This window comes from Varroa jacobsoni, unplaced genomic scaffold, assembly GCF_002532875.2.
Source record: "Varroa jacobsoni isolate VJ856 unplaced genomic scaffold, vjacob_1.0 scaffold_260, whole genome shotgun sequence".
In the NCBI taxonomy this organism is placed as follows: domain Eukaryota; kingdom Metazoa; phylum Arthropoda; class Arachnida; order Mesostigmata; family Varroidae; genus Varroa; species Varroa jacobsoni.
Window position 1 is genome coordinate 91,579 of NW_019213162.1, and position 24,965 is coordinate 116,543.

Here is a 24,965-nt window from a genome sequence, read left to right on the forward strand (position 1 = left end):
TATTCAAAACCGTGTCCAAAGCACAAATTCAACAGAAGATATCTGCACGAGAAGGTTACCGGAGCAGAGGCCGATTGCAGTCAGTCGGTCGGTCGGTCGGTCGGTCACTTAGTCAGTTTTCGAGAGTTTGCATTAATATCGGTCAGTGTCAAATATAATGACTGTCGTTTACAACGAAACGGAACGGAACGGAACCGGCCACGTAGTGTCAAGCAAGGGGCGTTTAGGTCCTTCGAATTACTGTTATTCTGGCAAAAATATTGCTGTCCTAAATACTGTGCCATTCCTATCTAGCGACCGATAGACAGCTAGACACTATTGCATCATCTAGTCAACACGAGTATTCACAAACTAGTCGTGTTAAGCCGTTACTTTGTCCATGTGCCATTTTTACAACCTGCTTTATTTATGATTAACACGTCAGGCATGTGTAGAGAGAGTATTTGCCCTCCTATCAATGTACGACTATTGCAATTGCAACCGCGCTAAAAGCCCTGTTTTCCTCGATTCGCATTGAAGTTAATGTAAGCAAATTCTGCGACATCATTTATCCGTCTGCCTTTATTCTAATGACGAAAACATACAACTTTCTATCTGCTGAATTGACGGTGCTTTTTGGTCGACTAATAAAAAATTAAGCCGAAACACTTCGCTGACTGACGGAGGCCAACGTATGTATACTGTGTTATATCCAGCGACTTTATCCCCGTTATATTTTTTGTATTAGCAAGTAACGTAAAGCCGACGACAGCTTTGTATAGATATATACCTTCGAGCTGATTTAGAGGCAAAAAGTAAGCATATCCAATAGTATCAAGATAGAATGAGTAGAATCAGTAGAACCAATAGATCGAGAAGGATCGTGTAATATTAATAGTCGGTAAACTGGATTCTATCTTTAAGTACGATGTGACACTCGGTATATTTAGATATTTTACACAATAGCGACATAATAATATTCAAATTATATAAAAATATGTCTTGGGAAACTACAAAGTCAAAGGTCTGTTGGCTCCTAGGGCATCGCGTAACTCAATCTCAGTTTCAAAGTTCGTTGGCAGACTGTTGCTTTGTGATGATCCGTTTTGACAGCTTTACCATCCCTATGGATATCATTTGCTTATTCGAGTCCGCCCGAAACGTTGAAAAGACTTGTCAGGCTGCAGCTGCAGCTGCAGACTGGACGCAAAAGAGACAAGGTGAAAATTCCCGCAACAGAAACAGGTCGCGGTAACGTTGCTGATAATCGATGGCAGTAGTGCATAGAGCAGGGGGGCGATGAATAACTGCGTTGGTTTGTTGTTTGAGGGCGAGGGCAGAATAGGGTAGGATGCCATGGGCACACACATATATATATGTGTGTGTGTCTGTGTTGGTAAGCTACGGCTGCCAGAGTTCTGAGAGGAGGGGCGGGACGAGTGTCAACGGGAATAGGGAACGAAGCATACGGAAGGGCCGTTTACTTCCACTTGTGTCGGAATCCCATGCTCACAGGAGGCGATTCGAACAACCGTTAGTACGATTTAGTACGATTGGTTAAAGATAGCACCGATTTGTTTTCGAGCGGTGTGAAACAGCGCATAAACAGGACACGGAACGGCTGAGAAGGTGCCACTAGGATCAGAACAAGGGAGAACGGAAACGATCGGCGTTCGAACTACCGCTGAGTTGCAAGCGCTAAAACAGCCACCGTTGTGTCAGCGACTCATTACATTAGTCTCCGAGCGGAGAAGCCTATGGTATTTGTGTGCCAACTGAGCAAAAAAGTTACTAGTTGCCTTTGCAGTTTGTAAAGGTGTTAAACAAGAACAGAATTGAGCCAGAAGCTGCCGCAGTCACCGTCATCGTCGCCGTCAAGGCCGTCGCTGTCACAGGAATATTGCCTATGTGGTCGAAGCATAGCCGGGAACATGCTGTACATTAAACAGCTCAGCAGTGCCTTACGGTTATGTAGTGGGTGGCCGAAAAAGGCCGAATAAGTGACGACCTTAGTGAGCTAGCACGCAGCAAGTACGCGGGCGAACACAAGCAAGCAAGCAAGCAAGCCTCGATAGCTGTACGCACAGAAATGAATGCAAATTAAATTGGTAGAGAAAAGCGACTGGAGAGAGAATGGTGTTGGAGGTTGTGATGGCCGTCTATCACCTACAATGTGACGAAGATTAGTAGCGCCGTAAAATGAATCTTAACACTGGCTAAGTGATGAAGGCACAGTATCGTTGTGTGTGTTCGCCACCACAGTTGCCATAGTGGATCGGCTAGCATCACTCCGACCCATATTAGTTACTGTTACTTCTACTGGGCATCACGTCTGTGCTAGGTAGAACTGGTCATTCTGTACAATGAGCTAGTTGGCTAACGGGAGGAGACTGACAAGCCCCGTCAGCGAACGATCTGCCGGCTAGCTAATGAGCGAGAAAGAAGGTAAGTGGGTGGCAGAGCTTTTACGGAACGCAAAGTCGCTGCGACTAAACGGTCCCTTACGGATATGAAATACGTGGACATCGGACGTCAAATTCGTCGGTTTTTCCTCCTCCGCCGCCGCCGCCGCCGCTGCCGCCGCCACGGCGTCACGATCCCCAACGGTACGCACAGAACTACGGCAGCAGCGGCTGCAGCAACAGCAGCGACAAAAATGCCAGGCGCTGATGTCGCGTAGATCCACTATCACTGCTTTGTTGGATCAGTTAGCCGGCGAATCAGGAATCGCACAGACGGACGTCTGCCACACTGGCTATTCACAAATTTGCTGCTTTGATTTTGCGAGCCAGCTGCATTTGGTTCTGTCCCGTTTTCCGGTTAAAATTATCACATCATAACCGTCAGCGCTTCTAAGATGGCTAATTTGACTTTCAACAAAAAGTAAAAATTGAAAGTGAAAGAAGGCAGTTGCATCCAAACTGAAAGAGTCTGCTAAAAAATTGCGTTTGGCGGTGCTTCGTTGCAGCTCTTTTCGGAAGCGAAACAAATCGAGAGTTTAAGCGAGACGGGAACGAAAGTGACAGACTTTTCTATTAGTTACCAAGATATAGTGAGAAGGGTGAGCTGACAAGGCTGCGACGGTCGATTCATTAAGTGCAACACCGAAAAAAAACTATTGCGCGACAATGTGTGGTAAGTTTTCGCATTATCTGTTTGTGTGTGTGAGGTATGTCAATAGTTGTGCGCAAAAATTATAAAACCAACTAAACGTTTTCTAAGGAAGTGGAAGTACCGACGTAACGTTGAGAAATTTGGAAGAATACTCTCATAGTAGCATTTTGTTCTTGTGTAGTTTGATTGATAACATTAAGCTATTATTAACTTCATGTTACATAGTGTTAGCTTTTTGGCAAAGGTAACTGATAGTTCGCTGCAACTAATTCATTTTCAATTCAGTTTCAATTCATTGTTGTTGTTTTTTGATAACTTGCATAAAATAAATATCATTTGACTCACGGATGCCTACTGAAAATATCAGTTCACTATCGCCTTTACGACAGAAGTATAAGCACAGTGAGGCATCGGCAAGGGGCTGGCTATCAAGGTTAGTCTCATTATGATTCCGACGTTTATTTTTTTACTCGAATTCCTCAGGCATGGTTGTCAGCACTTCAGACCAGACCAGACCAGATCAGATTCGATGCAAGCTCCCCTTCACGTTTCTCCGTGCAAGTTCTTTTTGTAGAAGCAACTGTCCTACTGTGCTTATGCCATATAATGGGGTTGTCAGGTTACTAGGAACATCTAACAGATATATGCAAACACCACAGCGCCGATTCAGCAAATCACATAGATTTTATGACAGACATATAGGTGAGGTCTCCACAGACAACAAGTAGCAGTTATGCGTCGATATCGGTAAAATGAGTCGAAGCCCAATACGCAGAAATAGAAATATACTTCTTATTAAGTTGCCCGCGCAGAATAACTGAGCAGAACTTCGATCTTTGTTCTATCGCATCTATATATACTTGCGTAGAAACTCAACCATCTTCAGCCGATTCACAACTAACGGTACATGTATTGGCGAAAAGATGTACTGGTAGTAATAGTGCTACTTGTTCGAACACTCATAAATTAGCCCTCCCAAGTTTCACTATAGCCATCAAGGTCATACACAAATAATTTTCTTGCCGGCTTAGTGAAAGTGGCTCTGACACGGCGATGGGGGGCGCCCGTCTATCAAGGCGCCTTCTTGCTACCGCTCTGTAGGTGCAATCAGTAGTAGGCAGTAGTAAGTTGACTGCTGCAACGCCATCACATTATGCATAAGTAAACGCAAGCCAGTGGTCGCAGGTAACTCACCGCCAAAAAATACAATGTGTATTGGGTTTCTTTCGGAGCCTCGTCCGCACGCACCTGGTAGAAGTCGTAAACATCAGCTGTGGCGCTTGTCAATGTAGTACGCCGCTTCGTCCGCAAGGCTGTTGCGTCGTGACGGCAATGTCCAATGCGAATGCTTCTCGCCGTCGGCTGTCGAAATGTAGATAAGGGGAGGAGCCATTTTCGAACAACCTAAGCCAACGAACAACGTTCATGTCCTATAGCAAGATGGATATCATGACGGTGCTACTGGTTCAGCCATGTGCGACAACTATAGGGACCAGTTTATATGGCGCACGACTTCGATAGGCAACACCACCATTGAGGTCTGGAATATTAGAATTTGTATTTGGGTAAGGCCCGAATAGTGTCAGCTTCTTCGTTAGTTTTCAGAAAATCGCAAACGAGGATCTGAACCTTTGGCTAATGGAGCAGATTATTTGGAAATGAAGCTGAACTAACATGCTCCGGTATGGACTTTTTTCTTTATTAACAGTAACCGACTCATTATTCACTGTCTGAACGCAAATAGGAGCCACTAGCTGTTACGCATTCTACCTACAGCTGGTGGCAAAAATCGTTCGATCACGATCTGTATTATACGCAGCTATTATAGCATTAGGTGATACTATCGCGCGTCAACGTGACATGTAGGCACTTGTTCGAGCAGCCATATTCGTTTTCACATGGAAAAAGTAATTGCGTCATTCCATAATATCAGAACTATCAGAACTGACTATCCCTAGTTAGCCATTGCACATACATGAAGAAGCGTTTCGACGCCTCACTCCGTACCTCTCTATTCAGTATTCTAAGGTTTCGAGAGTTCATAAGAAGGCCTAACGTAACGTATAACGTATCGGACGACACTCTACACCGATAAACACACCCGCAAACCATACTCATATTCGAAGTATTATACGTAAACGACTGAGCTCGAGCCGATGACACTCGTCGAAAATATCGTGCTGATACAATCGCGTCTGGTTGAATTGGACTCGTGAAAATTTCAGCTATGTCGATGTCTACTCAGTGGTCGCTTACACAAGTCCACGATAGTGTTTCTGTAAAAATAGACTGGAAATTAGATCATTAGAAAGCCAATACGCCTACGTGTAGGCTCGAACGGTTATCCTTTTTGAGACCTTTCGAATTTTTTTACCTCCTTGACCGTCTTAAGCGTTTGCATTTTTGAGACGTTCGGCCAGCTCAAAGTCTGCTTACGTCCGGATGTTCTGGGCTAGGAGTAGGGCTAAATTTCCAAGTCTTCGAAGGCTCTACCAGAGGCGCCAAAAATCGAAACAGTGGTAGGTAATCAGTCTTTATTATCGGTGTAAGAACATCCGAGATAGTCCAAGATAGCTTGGTTCTTCTTCAATAATTGAACATTCTGTATATATGGCCAAGTATTTAGTTCCGTTGTCGACAGAAGGTTTCATCGAGTTTCAGTCAAATTCCATCAACGGTTTGAACCAAATCGTATTTCAGTATCGCAAGGAATTAGGGTCACGCTGATCGTATCTCCACCCCGCGAAACCCGCATCAAAATTGCTGAAATTAGCGTCTGCTCAATTATTACTATTCAAAAATGTATCTCTTTTGTAACAATAGTAGCGTCAATAGCGATATAGGTTTTTATATAACTGAGTCACTTAATGAATAGTCGCAGTCTATTAATGCATTGTATATACTTGTTTGAACCCTCTATTGTGGTCTTAGGTTTTTATCGTTAGACGGATTTCGATCGCTTAACAAAACTCGTATGCTCCTTTGTTTTAATACAGTGCTGATGACGACTAACGTATTTTTCAGTGATGAATGCCTACTAGATAACTCGATGCCATTGCAGGATTCATCGTCTCGATGTTTTTGATATTTTCGCTTACCAACGACGTGTCCTCTGCATTATCTTCTGCATTTGAACGCTACGAGCTTTTCTTGGAAGCAGGGTTTTCTACATGATGAAAGGCTTACTCAACAATAACACTAACAGAAAATATCTTTGATAACCCACAGCAGTGATCAATCGCAGCAAAAAGCATCGTTCATGCTAAAATATTGTTAGCTCTAGTGCTGATAGTGCCGTAATAAAGTGAGTGAACAGAATGGACGTTACACCTATTTCGAGGCAGGTATCGAGCCAGCCTTGGCGGTAAAATGGGGACTACGCACGTCGACGCATCGATTATATTAACAGATATATAATTTATAGAGGCTGACTGGACTAAGTTTCGCCTGTCCTTTTTCCCTAGTTTTACGAATGTGTTCATCTTGATAAGAGCTCGTTCGAAAGCGGAGGTGTATGAGTTACGGCCATAGTGAAAAGAAAATTCGTGTCGCTTTTCGAATTCGAGCAAGGATCAGACGAACCCCCACCAGAATGATGAACTTACCATAAGCACAGATTCCTGACCTGATCGGTATCGTTTAAAAGCGCATTTCTAAGGATCGTCGGTTGCAGGAAAATTAATTCAAGTCGGCGAAATCAATTGCAGATATGATTGCTAGCAGAACCTTAGAAAATACGGTTGCAAATTACGGATGAGGACAATTTTCCGGCCAGTGTTCGTGTTCCGAGCGCGGTGATTAGTGAAGGAGACGTCATGATGCTATTCTTGTTCTAAGAAGGCGAATATATCAATAAGAAATTTTACCCGCATCTCCTACGAGCTGCTGTTCGACTGTAGGTAGCCAAAAAGTATAAAACAAGGCTTCCACGAATGCCCTGTACCAACTCATATTGGCTTAGTGCAGAGCAAACTGCTTAAAGGCATAAGATAGTGTGAGATGGAGCGTTGTACGACCCAAATCTAAAACAGCCGCTAGGTTATTACGTATGAAATGAAATGACTAGATTCCTCGTGCCTGGTTCGCACATTTGCAAAACGAACATCCGAAACAAGCCTGTGAACAGTTTCTACGTCTTCGGCTATTTCTACCGTGTGATCAAATCGTACGAATCACTTCCAGCGTCCAAAACTCGCCTTCACTAGAAGGTCTAACCTGGTCCTGATCTTATCTGTGGTTCCTTCAACAGACTTATCAAAACGGCAGGGTCAGATAACCATTTGCAAACTACTGTATACGGTTTAGGTCCCGAATCAAAGCTGCAATTGCGGTGATAGTAGCTGCATTGGATCAGTGTGGCTGCGAGTAATGACACTTGAAAGTAATCGAAAGATTTGCTTAACGAAGTTCGTACATTTTGTTGAAAAAAGCATTTTCATCATGAATACTCTTAGTGGCAAAAACAGATTTTGATGACTTTACATCCTACGTGCATAAAGATGATTGCGATCTTCGCATCTCTGAAACGATCTCTTTTGCACATTTTCTGCATCATGTGCGGCTACTACATAGTTAATACTGCAAGTTCTAAAGGTAGTAGGCTTACATGTTGTCCTATCTAGTTCTATTCTTTACGTCACATACAGCTCGAAAACGTTCGGCTGAAAGATACCCCCTGAAAAAATAAATGAAAGGAAGGAAGAGAATCGATCAGTCGATAAACAATATGGTGGCGTTGGTTCTAAACAGATAAACAGAAGTGATATGAAATTGAAGTCGTTTGCTACGGAAGTGTATATACTGCACGTTTTCGAAGCGTTCTTTGGGCTATCCAAGATATACTGACCTTGGCCAGCTAGCTAGTCCATCAATCGGCGAACCACTGAACCGCTTGTCTGGTGCGATAAGTTGCCCTGATTGCATGATGGACAACTAGGTAAACAGAAATTTATCTTCTCGCATTAAGCCACATCGGATCTATTTATAGAAGCCAAGTAAATTTAATTAATGCCATTGCAGCTTTTTTTTTTTATAACCATCGTCGTCTGCTGGGTATGTATTTCAATAATAAGCCGTGACAAAAATCATTTGACTACAAGAGCACAACGAACGATTCGGATCTGCGCTGTGGGATTGGTGTCGGAACATTGCTTTCAATGGGTTTTTTAGCCATAAGAATATAGTTAACATGAACGATTTACTAATTACTACCTCTGTGCCCAGCTACAGCTATAAATTATCTATGTTATTTCTATTAGTTTATCGAGAGATTATAGGAGACATGTAAAAATAATGTATCCTTGTTGAATTGGCTCAGGCTAAACAGATAGAGCATTTCAGGGTTAACTTGCCGCATGTAATATGAGTAAACTAATTGGTTTTCGCCAAAAACATGAACGTTGTTTTGTTGGAACTGGAGGTATGTAAAAATAAGTTCTGCAGTTTGCAGAAGTATTTTCTCTCATCAACCTAGATAAAAAAAGTAAATATACCAACCATGAAAGAGGTGAGCCAGTTGGTGTGGCTGTCTTGACCTATCGTTGTGTTAAATACACAGCCTTGACATTTTGGTTAGTTTTTCATAGATTTTAGAGCGCTTTTCTAGCACTAAGTTGCTTTAACTGTTACAGATTTTCACTAACGATGCTGTAATAAACAAAATCTATTTCAGGGATCTTCGCTTACTTGAATTACCTTGAGCCGAAAACTCAAAAAGAGATCTTGGAGTGCCTGGTCCGCGGTCTCAAGCGATTAGAATACCGTGGTTATGATTCCGCCGGTCTGGCGTTTTGCGGCGGGCAAAGTAATTCTCAGGTTAGAAATTTACACTCACTGGACCACCATTAAAACGCAGCGCATCAAGCTTCAAAGAAATCGTAGAACTACACCAGTGTGCTAATGTTCCGCGTCTACTGCAACGATGACGGTTGCTTGAAGAAGGGAACGAGGAAACAATTTTTTTTATCCAATGGAATCATGAGCCGCTGATGTAAATTTAGAATTAGTAGACTAAATAGTCCATTCAGAAATTTTTTCAGTTCAGAACGCGTGACTGGAAGACAAACTGGGATTATCGAAGACTTTTCGTTATGGTCGGAAAGCAGCTGGTAACTGCGTGAAGCAACAACTCTGTTCTTTTACTTAATGTCACAAATGGGGCAGTGAAGTGCTGGTATAAACCTCAGTCAAATCGAAGACCTCGTCAAGCTGTAGTCATTGCCTTGGTACGGCTGCTAGATGCTGCTTATATCAGCTAACTGAAATTGTGACCTTCAGAGATAGCGTACGTCCGATATCAACAAAAAAGTGTCGTCTATTTCTAAATATTCCGTTTATGTAGAATATGTGAAGACTCCCGCATAATCTTATAAGATCACTAATAGACTTCAGTAACATAACGGTATTAAAATTTAGCCCCAAAGCGTGAACGGTATTTCGTACATGTGATTGCGAGATTACGTCCTATCTTTAAAAACACAACGCACACATACACATTTTGCGATTTGTTTTGATGACGCAGCGCTTTGCGTATAACGTATTTTACGAGATGAGATTTTTTACACCGCCTCTCCTATCGCATGATGCGTGCCAATAGCCCACGATGCTACTTAGAACAACTGGCACATATGGGATGGGTTTTGTAAAAGCCGTGTCTTTGTTCCGAAAAGAGCAGAAAAGCTATGTAATAATAAACGTACATTTATTTGTAGCCAGCGTAATTACCCGTGATCTTAAGATGAGGACACCTGCAAGCCGAGTAACGCAGACTGTAGCGTCTGCATCATCATATCGAGTGCCACTTTTCTGGTACTTGACGTAGGACATTCGAGTTCTATATTCTAGAAAGTCGTTCTTGTTCATGCTCGTCTTTACTGCTACGCTGGTGATCTAGGTAAAAGTGGTGCGAAAAGTTGGTAAGGTAGCAGTGCTTGAAGAGGCTGTCTTCCATGATCAGGACATCGACTTCGATTGCTCTCTCGATACGCATCTTGGTATTGCCCATACCCGATGGGCCACACATGGCGCTCCTTCTGATTTGAATTCACATCCACATAGAAGTGACAACAACAACGGTAAGCACTAGATCAGTGAAAACCAGATATTATCAAAGCTCTCTTTACGTTGTTAAAGCTTTTCAGCGTCATCATACTGATAACGCCCGTTGTTGATTTTTTTTTATCACCGAACAATCGATGATAATAAAGATTCCACAGACCGTAAAATTGATTTGCAGTGTAACTGTGACGCAGTCAGACGACCGTTTCACGATCCTTTCAAAGTCTTTTTGTGAGAGAATATTACCTAGCCGATGTCTAATTAGTCTGAGCACTTACAATTTTATGTGTTTCTGTTTGCATGAAGCCGATTAAGAATCGTACTTGTCTTACGACTTACACTTAAGTATTCGTAGTACTTACAATAATTTGTTTTTTCGTGCTTCAATTTCAGAATTTGTTGCTGTACACAACGGAATTATTACTAACTACAAAGACATCAAACAGTTTCTGGTATGAATCGAAATGAATGTGGCCTGAACGTTAACGTAGGCAGCATCGATTTAATATTGATCAAGAACGTCGGCTAGGGGGATAGTCGTAGTAAATTGCTTTATCTCGAAGTAATTGAGCGGAGTGAGCAAAAGCGTAGTTTACCATATTCCCTTAATTGTTGTTTTGGTGATTTTACAGTAAGTAATCATTTTGTATCGCAACCTTTGTTTTCTGCAGATTCAAAAAGGCTATGAATTTGAGTCTGATACGGACACGGAAGTCATCGTGAAGTTGGTACGCCATTTGGCTGATACACACCCGGAATTAAGCTTTCGAGAGCTTATCGAACAGACCATCCAACAGATTGAAGGGGCCTTTGCTCTAGTTTTCAAAAGTTCTCGTTTCCCAAATCAATGTGTGGCTGCCAGGTGAGTGCATTCATGTACAAAGAGTATATTTATTACGTAAATATTTTGGTGGATCAGAACTAATTAAAAGGCAATGAAGTGCGTACTGAAACCAGCTCACTTTTATTATTAGCGACCAATCCTTGCTAGATATCAATGTCAGTTTGGCCATTCTCTTACACCAATCTTTGTGACTTCTGGCCAGTGTTTCCAAAAACAAATTGTTTTTTAGGTGTGCTATATTTCTCTCCTACTTTCCTAGTAGTGTGCTAACCTATTTTCGACCAGCTTGAAGTTCCGGCGCTATGTGTCGTCGATGGCGTTAAGGCTTTGGCTGAAGCAAATGTATTTGAAGCACCGTCCAAAGTACTACAGGACTATAGCGGGAGAAATTGTTCGCACAGCTTTTTCATTTTATCACTAACTTCGCCTATGCCTATAAAATTTTAATATCTATAAAATAACAACATAAATAAAAGTACAATAATAAAAAGTCTAATAAAAAAAAAAACTAAAGCTAAAACAAACACTGCTTTTCGGTAATTTGTCGTGTTTTCAAAAGATTGGGGTAGAAATACTTACCCTTTATTGGCTATTCGTTGCCTTGGATACCATGATCACGGGTTTTGAATCACGGGTAATTCTTGTTTACGTGAAACAAGTTCAAGTCCGTAGTATTTCGAAGACGATCGATGTTGCGTCTTTACGCTTCTCAAGGTTGTGTAGAATTATGCTTATACGAAAACGATAAATCAACTGAATACAAACGACTGAAACTCAGTGCAGACATAGACAACTTACTTGCCTACGAAAGTAAGGAGCCAAGTAAATAGTAACGATTGGTAACTGGACGTTATTGGTTAATGTTTGCATTTTAAAGCCACATAGGAAGCCACGTATTTGACGCGGACCCGTGCACTAAGCACACAGACCGGTATATATGTGAGCGCTAGAAATTGACGCCATCTTTAAATTCGTCGATGCAGTTAGCGACTGTACGCGACCTTGTGGACGTTAGGGAAAAGTAAACGTATCATAATTATACGATCTATCTTCTTTTACTGCCTTCAGGCGAGGTTCTCCCCTGCTTGTAGGACTTAAGACCAAGGAGCAGCTTTCGAGCCACATTCCGGTACTCTACGGAAAGGGTAACATCTCTAATGTTCTAACCTATTGAGGCCATAACATACATGTGTGTAAGTATATGTATATATATATATATATATATATATACATATATCTTGACGTGTATGTATGTATGTATATAGATGTCGAGCATTTCTGCAATAGTCGGTCAAGGTTACTGAAATGTCAAACCACGAGCAGCTTGAGTAAGTTCTATATTATGAATAATAATAGTAATGTGTCTTTTAGCCTACAATCATTATTGACTGATTGAACCCTGTTGCATTGCTCTAAATGTAAAGTCTGGGCTATAAAACATGCGCTAAATAACTTTACCGTAGGCGACATAGAAATGTTAATAGAAATAACGGGAATAGCGACCTGGTGACGGTTGCACCACTAAACAACTGACTTACTTTCTTATGCTCCCATTGCGCCCGGGTCAACCGTGTTGGTGCGTGCTACACATATATTATCGTTCAGGGTGTGCAGTTATCAAGGCTGGGAATGCGCCCATCGGGTCTTGGTCAATCCACAGTGAGTTAAAACGTTACCACGCCGTAAGGCCACTTGTACCGGCATGACCTGTCTTTACAGCAGGCTTGCAGAGGCAAACTATCGCATGTTGCAAACTCTGTGGACGTTTTACAAGTTGTAGAGTGCACGCCCGATAGACGCTAGATTACTATGCTTACGTAGTTTCCTACCCGCTGTCGTCCTACGTAAGTCTCCGTGTCATTTCCCTCCTTTGTCAAGCCTCTCCCAACTTGCGACATCGCATATCAAAAACCGAATCGAGCCTGTCTCCTGGAGTGAAATATCGGCTAGCCAGTTACTTGCTGTGTGCTTCGTTGTTAATGGCCTGTGTTAGAAAGTGAATCGTACTATACCATAACGACTTGAGTCATGTGAATCTGTTCTTTTATATTTGCGATGTTCTGTCTGGCAATGAATGCCAAAGAGATGCCGTATGACGAGGGGCGACAAAATACCCATACACTTCTATTCCCCGATACGCAGTTAAGCAACGTCGGTCTAATCTGCCGATCTTTTTTTGTTGATGGCATAAATAGATTGGTGCACCTAGTAGCCTGTAGTGCACATGCTACAATTCACGCAGGACTGCATGTATTCGTGCAGTAATGCGCATAGCTATTATATATCAATGATTCTTTAAAAAATTGATCTCAAAAAAATTACACTTCTATTTTAGCAGAATATATAAAATGGGAAAGCAGCAAAAATGCCACCGACCATATTTAACTCACCTATTATTAAATAAAGAACGGAACTACAGACGATAGATCATTGCGCAGTACTTTCGTCCAGCGTCTTGCGTCACTGTTCCCGCTCTTTCGGAATACGGCTACGCTTCTAAACTTCACTATTTCCATTTTGTGTTTTCTTCGGGGCAAAAATATCCAGCATGTATTTAGCGCGGATGTTGTGGTTTTGGGGACCATCTGAGGTGTTGTTGGATGACGTAACATGAACGCATTATTCACGTAGTTTTCATTGCGTTTATTAATAAGCAGAGTTCATTTCCCAGTTATTGTAACTGGGTTAACACGTTAGAGTTGCGTTGTTGCCTCAGGTGCCAATGGGACCATTGAGGTATTGTCAGATGAAGCCAGTATAACATTCTAATATTAGATTAGATGAGTTTCGAATTCTCGTGCTGTACTTCTACCTTTGCCGTGTTGTATGTATCTAACGTTTCCGCTGTCTATTCCAACACGAATCCTGTATTGTCCCTGTCTCTTCTTCCCAACTCCTACACCCCCACCTCGGCCAGAGGCCACACCAGCCGTGTTTCAAGGTAATAATAAAAAAAGCCAGAAACGAAGTTCGAAGCACACAAATGCAACACTCGCCGCCTAGAATGTCATCATCACCGAATAGGAATTAATCAATTGTTCTTTATTAATATCAACTTGATTTTGGCGACTCGTTTTGTTATCGCAATGGCCGTTGACAACTAGAATTTAATTCGCTATTCTGGCGATTCTAATTTCCTATTAGATTACATGCATCGCTGTGAGCCAAAGATATGGAGCGGACTCATTATCAACACAGGTGTATTATGTTGAAGGTTTTTTTTTTGCCAGCCTTAACACATACTTATTGATTTGGGTTTGGCGTTCATCCAGACAGCGCCCTATATTTTTCACTCAACCAAACAACATAAATAAATAAGTTAGTCCATTGCAGTTTTTCCCTTAAAAAAGTGCACTCACGAGGCCGCCACTTGCACGGGCAAACTGACGTTTTAACTAACTATAAACGCTTATGACTCACAGTTAATCCAGTTGTTAGATACGCTGTCGAAAAGTCGCTGTCCAGAAATCCGTACACCTATTAACCTTTGGCCAGTGTCCATTTTATTGCCGTTCTTATCTATAGTAATTTACAAGCGTGGCTGGCTATTGATCCAACAACAATCAGCAGCGACACTGTATGATAATAGTCATTTAATAGTAACCGTTAAAAGTTGGCTAAATCAGTCCAGTGGGCGGGTTTGTTCCGAGAGTTCTAGCGGAAGTACAAAGGTTGGTCCTGGTGCTCGTTTAAAACAATAGGAATGATCATAATTGCAATACTAATAATAATTATAATACGTAGGCGCATGTAGCGACAACTGTACTTACGTGCGCATGTTTGGAGCAATGCCGAGAGCGGTATGTTCCAGTGAATGGTTGCACTTATTGAGATCGCTCATTTGTCTTTCCCTTCCGGAACGTTTTCATTGTACTTACGATGGGTTGAAGTTTTCCTAAGGTGAGGGCATCGTTTTTTCCTTCTTTTTCTTCTGTTATTTGAAAACCCCGTATTGTCGTGCGGCAATTTCTATTGGCTCGACAATGGTGGAACCCGCTGCTGTTGACCACGAATAGAAGTGAGGTCTGACTCAACTCCTGCTCCGACGCCTGTTGGTGGAATCCAGCGAAGCCAATCAACTACTGACTTTGGTCCTGAAGGAGAAGATAAAAGAATTGAGTATTTTTTTGCCTCGGACGCTTCAGCGATTATCGAGCACACTAATCGGTTAGTGGAAGCTGGATGGTATTTAGAATTTAATAAATAGAAATCGATTCGACTTTTCTGTACTTTGAGCTGTAATCCTTTAGATATATGATAAACGATATTCAGGTTTATCTGAAAAGCTCATGCCCATGTTTTAGAGTTTCCCCATGGTCTAGTTCGAATTTGTGGTTAAAGCTTGATACAACAAAAAATCAGTTGATTGACGGATCACAATTCCACCTAAACTGTTTACCGAAATTCTAAGACAAACGAATAAGATTATGCCTAAAACACTGCTGTAGCAAATACTACGCGAAACCTATATCGTACTAAATGCGGCATACTCTCTCAGGTTGTAGCGGTCTTTTAAGAAATTGTCCTGCGAGCCTTTTAACCCTATCACTCTGACTACAGTAACATCTGCTTCTTCTTAAGGCGGGAAGAGGGGTTCGTATGAGTATTTCATCACATGAATGCCCGGCCACATAATTGGTTTTTGTCATAGAAGTACTCTACGAATGGGCATTACTCTGATAACGTAAAGCCATTCAGTTGTAGAAGCAACTGGAAGTATTGGGTGGCCGCGATAGCGGACCTCTTTATTTGACGCAGTAAGAACAAATTCGGACTGAACGGTGGGACAACCTTTGTGTGTGACGGCGTTTCAAATTCGTGGTAGTTAATCGCTATGTTGCAGGGTTATTTTTCTGGAGGATGACGATGTCGCGGCTGTACGTGATGGCCATCTTACGATCCATCGAGTCAAGCGAACGCTAGATGAGAACGTCAACCGAGAAATCATTACTCTTAGGATGGAAATCCAACAGATCATGAAAGGGAATTTCTCGTCTTTTATGCAGAAGGTATGAACACAGATACCGTTGTAACAAGTACTGGTTCCATTTTGTTAATATAAAAATATATTAGGCTATTTTCCAACCTTATAGAATGCTAGCCATGCGAAAAAAAAAAAATAACACAGCAAGTACGCCAAGTACGTATGCCTTAGGACGTTCATTCGAAACATTGTTGTCGATATAATCGTTAATTCCCATTAGGGCGCAGCTCTGGAATCGGTGGAGCTATTATCACTAATATACAACAGGGCACTGGTAAAACGTATGTGTCATATAGGTATTTTTGTGAATTACAGGAAATATTTGAACAACCGGAATCGGTGATCAATACGATGCGTGGCCGAGTCAACTTCGAGAACTCGCAGGTCGTGCTGGGAGGAATCATAGATTACTTACCGGAAATCAAGCGTTGTAGGCGGCTACTTCTTATAGGGTGTGGAACTAGCTATCACAGTGCTGTAGCGGTAAGTTAGGCTTGAGACACTACTGTTAAGTTATGCGTATGCATGTATACTTACATTCAGGCCGTCGAGCATTAAACTGTACTGTGAATGTTGGATAACATTTACAACCAGGCTGACCGTTATGAAGGTATCCTCTGGCTAAAACTCCCTATATTGTGTGACATCTACTGTGTGAGTTGGCGTCATCTTTGACCGTCACTTCATTCCAATTTTAGTTAGACTCGCGCTTAATAAGACCTAAGTTTTTTTTAATTTTTTAGTGAAAAACGGAAATTAAGTATCCAACCGAAAAGGTACCACTCTGATCCGAAAATCACAGCATGCTCTACATTAACGCATACAATCCTGGCATCGAATTATGAAAACTACCGCAATCTCGATAACTTTTTTTTTGTGTACATTCTAAAACCCTTAAATTTTGAAGGAGGACGGATTTGAGTAGCAGAGACAGTAAATCTTGTATAGCGCTTAATTAGTTATGGCAGATACAGAAGCAGTTGTCTTTTGCCGACAGCTCTTTACTAACTAATAAAGAGAAAGACCAGTCGGTGAAATCAACAATCGGTAAGTTGTGATGCTGCAGTTATTTGTGCATAATCAGCTACACAGGCTTTTCTTTTGACAGAATATATTAAAAGAAGAATTGCAGTTGCCATATTTCGGTCATGTTTACAGACTCGACAAATCCTCGAAGAACTGACAGAGCTGCCAGTGATGGTTGAGTTGGCATCGGACTTCCTAGATCGTCATACTCCAATTTTCCGTGATGACGTATGCATTTTTATATCGCAATCTGGAGAGACAGCCGATTCGCTTATTGCTTTGCGCTATTGTAAAAACAGAGGTGCATTAATTGTCGGTATCACTAATACAGTGGGTAGCTCTATTTGCCGCGAGTCACATTGTGGGGTTCACATTAATGCTGGACCAGAAATTGGCGTGGCCTCCACCAAAGCGTATACCTCACAGTTCATATCACTTGTAATGTTTGCTCTGATGATGTGCGAAGACCGTATCTCGATGAAGCCACGTCGCGAGGCTATCATCGAAGGTCTTAAGAAGCTTCCCGGTCAGATTAAAACCGTCCTTGCCCTCGATAACGAAGTCAAGACTCTCGCGGAACATCTTCACCACAATAAGTCGCTATTAGTTATGGGTCGAGGCTTCAACTACGCTACCTGCCTGGAGGGAGCACTTAAAATTAAAGAACTGACGTATATGCACTCGGAAGGCATTCTCTCAGGCGAGCTAAAGCATGGACCTCTGGCACTTGTCGACGACGAAATGCCCGTAGTCATGGTGATCTGCCGAGACGCGGTCTACAAAAAGTGCATCAACGCACTCCAGCAGGTAATGATTCGCCTACGCAAGGTTAAGTATATAGGCTTTCCTTTTTTTTTAGGATTAATCAATAATCTTGCCTCGGTGAAATTTTATACTTTAGCTACAGCGCATGTGGTACATATAGTCTTTTAACTGTCTGATACCGTGTCAGGTGAGTGCTCGGGGCGGAAAGCCGATAATCATCTGTGAGCAAGAGGATGAAGATACCCGGTCAATGGCCTACAAAAGTCTTCAGGTACCGGGCACAGTCGACTGTTTACAAGGGATTCTGACTGTAATTCCACTCCAGTTGTTATCGTATCACATTGCAGTATTACGTGGGTGCAACGTCGACTGCCCAAGAAACCTGGCCAAGTCTGTCACCGTTGAATAAATGTATTCAACAAAAAAACCTGAAAATGACAGCTGATTCTGATACAACGCCGACTATATTAATTATCCACTTAGTACTCCACCGATAATCATGCATAAGACACCTGGAAGTTTAGTGAAACCTTGAATCTTTTTCAGAAAAAAAGTGAAAGTAATGATGATCATGATGTAGTGATTTGAATGAGACTGGATCATTTGACATGAAAACTCCCAACCAATGACAATCCTTTCTCGTTCTGGTCGTCGTTTGCAGAAGTTAGCGGTACCATTCATACCATCAGTACTAAGTATTTTGTAGATATTAGATACCAATTAGCCGTTGTGTTTACGTCAGTAAATTGTATTGGCTGAACGAGGGGTTGCCATCACACGAGACAAAAAAGATACGTTTTGTGTGCATTTACCGTGACTCTGTGCCCCTGTTTTGTTTTATGAGACTTCGGTTGTAGTGTTACTGCTATTCAAAAGAACTGATGGATCACGGAGCATGTTTGCGATAATTCTTTAGGCACAATTCGGAGGAAACGATGGCGTTTCGCTTCCAATCTGCTACTGTTAGTCTACGAGTTAAGAAATACACCTGATGGGTGACGTGTTTGGAATAGGGATTGCATCGACACAGTCTGAGCTGTGTACTCGTGTGTGCCTTACCTATGTCTACATTAAACGACAGATCGTGATAGTACAGGGATGCTTGAGTCATTTTATAGCTCAACTAGGTCTGGTAAAGCAAACTGAGTGGTAATTTCTCCTTGGCTGTAAATAGGTTGGTTAAATTATGTCATTTCAACCTGCCTACAACAACCGCACGCATGTAACAGGATGTGTGTAGTTAGCATGCTAACTACAATTTTAAAATTTAGCAAACGGCTGATATGATTAGTCAATTCCCGATGCTCACAGGGCAATAGGTCCTGCTTGTCGGTGGCTTTTTCCTGCCACACCGATCTGGATATAAATATAGTTGTAACGTTCATTACGTGTTGATCTATTCCATTTAAACATTGCAATTCTGACCCATAATAGAGGGTACAGAATTTAATACCTTTTTGAGAAAAATACTGTATTTTGCCAACAGTCAAATGTCGTCTTTACTATCATTTTCAGTGCAATTTTTAAGCTTTTTAAAATAATGTATCTAATAAAAATTAGCAAATTCACAGTCGCCAGATCATACTAAAAATCAGGGTGTTATTATTGGCGGAAGCTAGCGAAGTCTGTAATCCAAAACGTATTTTCTTAGAATCCAGGACACTGCAAACGATGTACGGAACGGGTTTCATGGTGACAGTCACTAAAATACTTTCGAATGCTGGATTTAGCCTAGTAGATTAATTTTGAAGTATTTTGTACTAGTACTATTTACAGGTAAAGTCTAAATTGATCTAGCAACCTCAGTCTCGATGAATGAAGAATTTTCTATTGTGAAATTTCATTTTAGATGATGTGTTCCAAGTCATTTTTTATACGGCAAGGTAAAATGTTTCTAAAGCTGCCTGTCAAATGCGAAACTCTCTAGGCTTTTAATAGGCCTTGTGGAAGTTTCTCCGTTTGTTTTTAATAAAGGTGATATGATTTCATCTGAAAGAAATTGTAATATAGTCTTAGCAGAAATGACGTCTGACTTTTTATCATTTTTCTTTAAACAAGAATATTTGATTACTTTTTAAAAATTTATAATTTAAAATAACTGAAAGACGACTACCTACGGAGGACCACGTATGCTCGTATAAAGTTGACACGCTATTATGCCGAAGTCAAATGATCTTTGAAAAGATCTCAGTAATACAAACTGATCAGGAACTACGAGATGTATGATGAAGTTCATGATAGTAAGCTTGCCGATATAGAAAGTTTCGGAGCAAAGACTGATAACAAACATCAATTTCAACAAGAACATTAACTATTTGAGTGTATCCACGTGTGTCCGATTCATACTCTACTTAACGATTTAGGGAAAGTAGTGCCGACGCTGAAAATTTTGGCGGGCAGTTCGAAATTAGCGGGCCCGTCAGAGGCCCCCGGCGCTTTCGCCCGCTCTGGGGAGCAGCACTGAACGCTGCGCGCATGTCCCCCCGCCCCTGAAACCTAGGACTGCTTCCCCTGCCGGTCCTTCAATGCTGCAGGATGGTCGTGATAGAAGCAAGCAAGCAAGCAATCCAGCCAGCGTTAGCGTCCGGAGTAATATGTAGGCTACTGTACGGGGGTAGAAGAAAGGTTGTAAGTGTGTGTGTGGGAGGGGGGGAGGGGTAATAGCAAGTATTGAGTGGCCCAGATCGCTGTGGGTGATGCAGTAGTGTTGCCAGTAGCAGCGGCAGGAGGATAAAGGAGGAGTGTGTGCCTCTGTGACCACCAGGGAACTTTTCTCCTCTACTGTTACCATCGTTTGTCGTACCCTGCCTTCCTTGTGGCCTTCTGTTTATCTGTATGTCAGTCGGTTGGCCGTTCGTCAGGCCGTTTCCCTTTCTCTTTTGTGTCTATGGCTGGCGTTTGGTGGCCCAGCCGGATGCGCGTCGCGTGACGTATGCTTTAGACTATGGTAATTGCATGGATGTGTGCTTTAGGTGCGTGTATCTGTAGTGGCTCGACCATTGTCGTTGTCCATACGCTGAGCAGTACGGAGTATATGTATATGGACAGAGGGTTGGTTCACTTAGTTTTCGCTTTTTAACTCTGCTTGGCTGTACTGAAGTTATGCCGTTTTGTGGTATTAGTGGTTGGTGCTCGTCGATGAACTCGACGCTAGTATGTGTGCATGTATGTGTGAGTTGGTCGTGTGCCCCTCGCGCGAGCGAACGGTCTGCCTGTCTATCTGTCGTGTGAGTGTGGCCTAGCAGCGGGGTGTTGGCGGAGTGCGGCGGGCAGCCATTTCTACTGCTGCTGGCATTGCGGAGTCCGTGGAACGACACGAACTCTGCTTGAAGTGAGAGCAATGGTGGTACTGCAGCCTGAGGGTTACCCCGTTGAGGTTTTGTCGAGTTGAGCTTGCTTCCTGCCCTAGATCCACTGTAAGCCGAATCGACGAAGGGCTAGACGAAATAGTATATTGAGTGATGACTAAGCCAGATTCCTGTTTATCAGTAAGCAATATAGTCACTGTAGAACAGAAAACAAGCAACTACTACGTAATACGTATCAGTGATGTGTGAGGGTAGCCCAAACAGGGCTGCTGTTGCAGCACAGGTGCAGACGAGATAGAGTATGCGGTCAGACGCGGATTAGCTTCACGCGACAGTAGTGCAGGAATCACCGATGCAAACAGCTTGCTCGCGACAACACGGAGGAAACAATAGTGGTCCTGAGGTGCAGTTCTTTTCTAAGCCAGTGCTTCGATGGTGAAGGTGGCGCCGGAGGAGAAACAGTGGCAGCAACGTTAACGTTTACGCGACGTTAGGGCGAAGGAGTAAGGCCAAATCAACCACCCTTCTCCTTCTGTCGAGTCTAGCTGCTGCCGACCATCGAATCGACGAAGCGTGGGCCGCCTTGCTGACTAGCTGGTCGACGGTGAAGGCTTTCATCGTCATTATCACCTTCAGTGATCTAAGTAACGATAGCATCGCAGGAGGCGGCGGCGGTGGCAGCGATAAGGCTGGTGGTGGTAGTTGTTTTGTAGGTCCTAGCGGTGTCCTTCGTGGCAGTGAAGAAGCCTTTCGCGGTCAGTAGTTAAAGGATTACGAGCGAACGTTGAACGCTCGACGATCGGTGATAGCGGCGGTTGCGAGTGGGTGGTCGCGGGTGGTTGCGGGAGAAGTGATGTGCTGCAGGGCCCGGGCGGCCAGGCCCCCCTTGCAGCCGAGCGGCCAGGCCCCCCACGGTGGCCGTGGCGGGTGGCGCATCAGACACCAGCACAACAATAACAGGTCTAAAAGTACGTATAGTGCTGTAGGTTCGGCCAGGATCTACGACCATCTTTGGGAGAGCTTTGCATTTATCGCAACTCCCGCCACTGCTGTCTCTGCTGCTGCTGCTGCTCGGTGAGCGATATGATGCTCCCGAGTTGCCGCTTCAACTACTCCAACAACAACAATAACAACAAAAACACCAATCGCTACTGCCGCCGCCGCCTCCACGATAATTGTAGCCACGATAGCTGCTGACGCTGATATTCTTTGCTTGCTGACAGCAGCAGCGGCGGCCGCAGCAGCAGAAGCAGAAGTAGTAACACTGCGGTGGGGGCCGGGCCAAGTACAGGCCCTTAGAGCAGCCGCCCTGAGTCGTCGCCCCCTGCCACCTTGGCCGTTTTGGCCGGTTCGGCCGCCTTGGCCAACGTGGGCGACAGTGTCTGCCGACCATTGGGACGGCAGGTCGGGCCTAATGCGCTCAGGGGCCCGCCACGGCCTCCCGCGGCCACCCGCCACCCCAAGCCGAGCAACCAACTGGAACGCACTACACAACAACAACAGCAGATACTATTATTACTACTTTTACGATACGAAGATAACGCAAACAACGAGCAGAGCGACGTTACCCTTGTCAACAGCAGCATTATCGAAAGCAGTACGAAGCAGTATACAAAATTTTTACTTTAAGGCAGCAGGCTATGGTTATGCAAGCGACGGGCCTACGCCGAAGCAAAAGCCTACAGTAAGCTAGAAAGAAAAAAAAAGAAGCATATAGCATAAAGCGACTTTGCGAGCGTCATTACCGTACGCGGACCTTGCCGTATCGTAAGAAAAAGAATAGCCAAAGGAAAATGCGATAGGCGACGACCGCGATCATCCATAAGTAGCTGGTAGTGACAATTCAGCAGCGTCAGTAGCAAACGAATGGGCGACGTGTCGGAAAGCCAAGGAGCATATGATAAATATTCAGATACAGGCAGTTATCGTAGAAACACCAAATAAGCAGAGCAGCACGCACTTGAAGAAATAAACTCGACCGAAAGAAGCGAGAATAACCCAAGGCATCACACCAGAAAAGGAACAATACACACACTGGCCCAGCCACAGAGTAAGAGAAACAAATACGAGTACACTTCTCACTTTTCATAAGGGCTCGAGAGAAAGGCCATGAGCTATCGTAACATTAAATTATCATTATCGTTGAATAACGGATCAAATAGACGACAGTTTAAGCAGGAAGAGTAACAGGAATCATAATAAGAAGGTGAATAATACCAGTAAAAGTAAGGAAGAGAGAAACGTGCACAGACTCGTGTGCGGAATAGGTTTAAATCAAAATAAGCACAGCTACCGTCCAACTTACGTGTGGATTATCTTGACGCGGACCTCCCTCATACGAATAACTACTACAGCAGAAATAAGCAACCAGTGAACCATGGGAAATGAGGAGAGTCAGCCTGGACAAGAAGGGGCACCGGGAGGTGCTCCTGGTGCAGGAGGTGGTGGCGCACCCGGAATGGGAGCTATGGGGGGTCCTCGGCCGGCTGGCGGAGGTGGCCCCCTGGGCGGCATGATGGGTGGTATGCCACGGATGCCGTCTATGCCAACCATACCTGGCATGGGTAGCTTGCGTCCACAAGGCCCGGGTCCAGGCGGCGGAAGCGGCGGCATGGGCAGCTTGTTAGGTTTCGGTGGTGGAAGCAACACTACCACGACCACCACGACGGCGACCACGAATAGCCAGGCGCCGCCTGGTTCGAATCAAACGCCGGCACAACCAGGTGGCCAAACAGCGCCAGCTGCACCGGGAGCCGCAGGTCCCCGTTTTCCAGCCACTAGGCCCGCAGGCCAAGGACCAGGACCTCCCGGTATGGTAAGTGGTGCACTACCGAGCGGTGCACCGACCAGCGCCACTGTGGGTGGTGCTGCCCCATCAGCGGTGCCCGACTTAGACATGAGTGATCTATCGGCAGAGGAGAGAGCAAAAATACTTTCTGTAATGGCCCGTGCTCAAGAGGACGGCGATGCTAGCAAAATGATGCCCACGCAGACCACGCCGCAACAGCAGAAACAACAACAGGCGGCAGCAGCTGCGCAACAGCAGCAAGTACAGCAGCAAGCAACCATCCTTGAGTAAGTAGCCAGCAATAACAGTAGCAAAATAGGTTAGGCGGTCCTAGCGATAATTTAACAGTCTCATCTGGTTCTTGACACAATTATTTCAAATGATCTTCAAATTTCCAAAATTCTTTTTTATAAGAACCTACCGTTTACACCTTGTTGGTGTCCCTATGTAGTATGCACATTAGGAAGTTTCAAACGTCAATTGGTTTTCGTAACAATTCCAAGATCTGCTATACGTATTGCTCGTGCCTACTTTCCTCTTTGCAATCCGTCGTTGATTTTCATTAACGGTTACAAAGCAGCCAGCCTTTGCGCTATGGAAGTCTAAACGCGTGAGTTCGAGCGACTGGTGATATCAATAAAGAGAAAAGTGGGTTTGATGAGGAATTGGAGAACTGTAATGATGGTCTGCATTTCCTCAAAGTAGATCTTACTGTGATGTTTCGTTTTCTTAATTTTTACTAAGAATATAGAAGCTTTATTCAACCTACCTCAATCGCCCTGTACTGATCCATGCCAAAGCCACGTGTCTCAGCGTATTCGTCCGCCCCAATTGAACGTTCAGCATTTCTCTCAAATCGTTTCGCCTTTCCTCTTATAGCAGTGCACGGTCCAATATACAAGTACTTTGGTATTGTCAAAAGAAAGATCAAGAGTGGCTATTTTTAAAGCATTGACAAATACATCCTAACGAAGATTATTCCTTCCAGTTCTAAAGAAGAGAGTTATCCTAGTCCTTTAAGAGAGTTGTTCAAATATCCGCCATCAGCTCGTTTTCTTAGAAAACTTCGTAAAATGAATCTTTACGTCAAACAATCCAATA

At 43.4% G+C, this 24,965-nt stretch overlaps 2 protein-coding genes and 1 long non-coding RNA gene across 10 annotated transcripts in view; 2 read left to right on the forward strand and 1 right to left on the reverse strand.

Annotated features, from left to right (window-relative positions):
* Positions 1-1,466: 1,466 nt before the first annotated feature.
* LOC111258770 (glutamine--fructose-6-phosphate aminotransferase [isomerizing] 1) lies at positions 1,467-19,767 on the forward strand. Of its 5 annotated transcripts, none has more exons than XM_022830290.2 (12): positions 1,467-3,114; positions 8,765-8,907; positions 9,986-10,166; positions 10,543-10,601; positions 10,821-11,011; positions 12,062-12,138; positions 12,599-12,652; positions 15,010-15,160; positions 15,837-16,002; positions 16,293-16,460; positions 17,136-17,810; positions 17,956-19,767. In XM_022830290.2, the coding sequence occupies exons 1-12, from the start codon at positions 3,108-3,110 to the stop codon at positions 18,175-18,177; spliced, it is 2,094 nt and encodes a 697-aa protein (XP_022686025.1). In that variant the 5' UTR covers positions 1,467-3,107; the 3' UTR covers positions 18,178-19,767. The 5 variants fall into 5 exon arrangements, with proteins under 5 accessions (XP_022686025.1, XP_022686027.1, XP_022686028.1 ...); XM_022830292.1 differs by lacking the exon at positions 12,599-12,652 and adding an exon at positions 13,911-13,934; XM_022830293.2 differs by lacking the exon at positions 12,599-12,652 and adding an exon at positions 13,911-13,934 and having other exon boundaries at positions 15,013-15,160.
* On the reverse strand, positions 5,611-12,052 carry LOC111258773 (uncharacterized). 3 transcript variants are annotated; one of them, XR_015310285.1, is made up of 3 exons: positions 11,573-12,024; positions 9,817-10,124; positions 5,611-5,856 (listed from the first exon to the last, which is right to left on the reverse strand). It is a non-coding gene; the product is annotated as an uncharacterized LOC111258773 (long non-coding RNA). The 3 variants fall into 3 exon arrangements; XR_002679173.2 differs by having other exon boundaries at positions 5,612-5,856; positions 9,792-10,124; XR_002679172.2 differs by lacking the exon at positions 5,611-5,856 and having other exon boundaries at positions 9,775-10,124; positions 11,573-12,052.
* Positions 19,768-20,774: 1,007 nt separating the features above from the next.
* Positions 20,775-24,965, forward strand: part of LOC111258777 (uncharacterized) — a 60,903-nt gene continuing 56,712 nt past the window's right edge. Inside the window, exon 1 of one of the 2 annotated variants that reach the window (XM_022830309.2) lies at positions 20,775-24,151. In XM_022830309.2, the coding sequence (XP_022686044.1) occupies positions 23,454-24,151 (698 nt within the window). In that variant the 5' untranslated portion in view covers positions 20,775-23,453. The remainder of the gene's footprint in view (positions 24,152-24,965) is intronic. The other variant, XM_022830310.2, reaches the window with a different exon arrangement.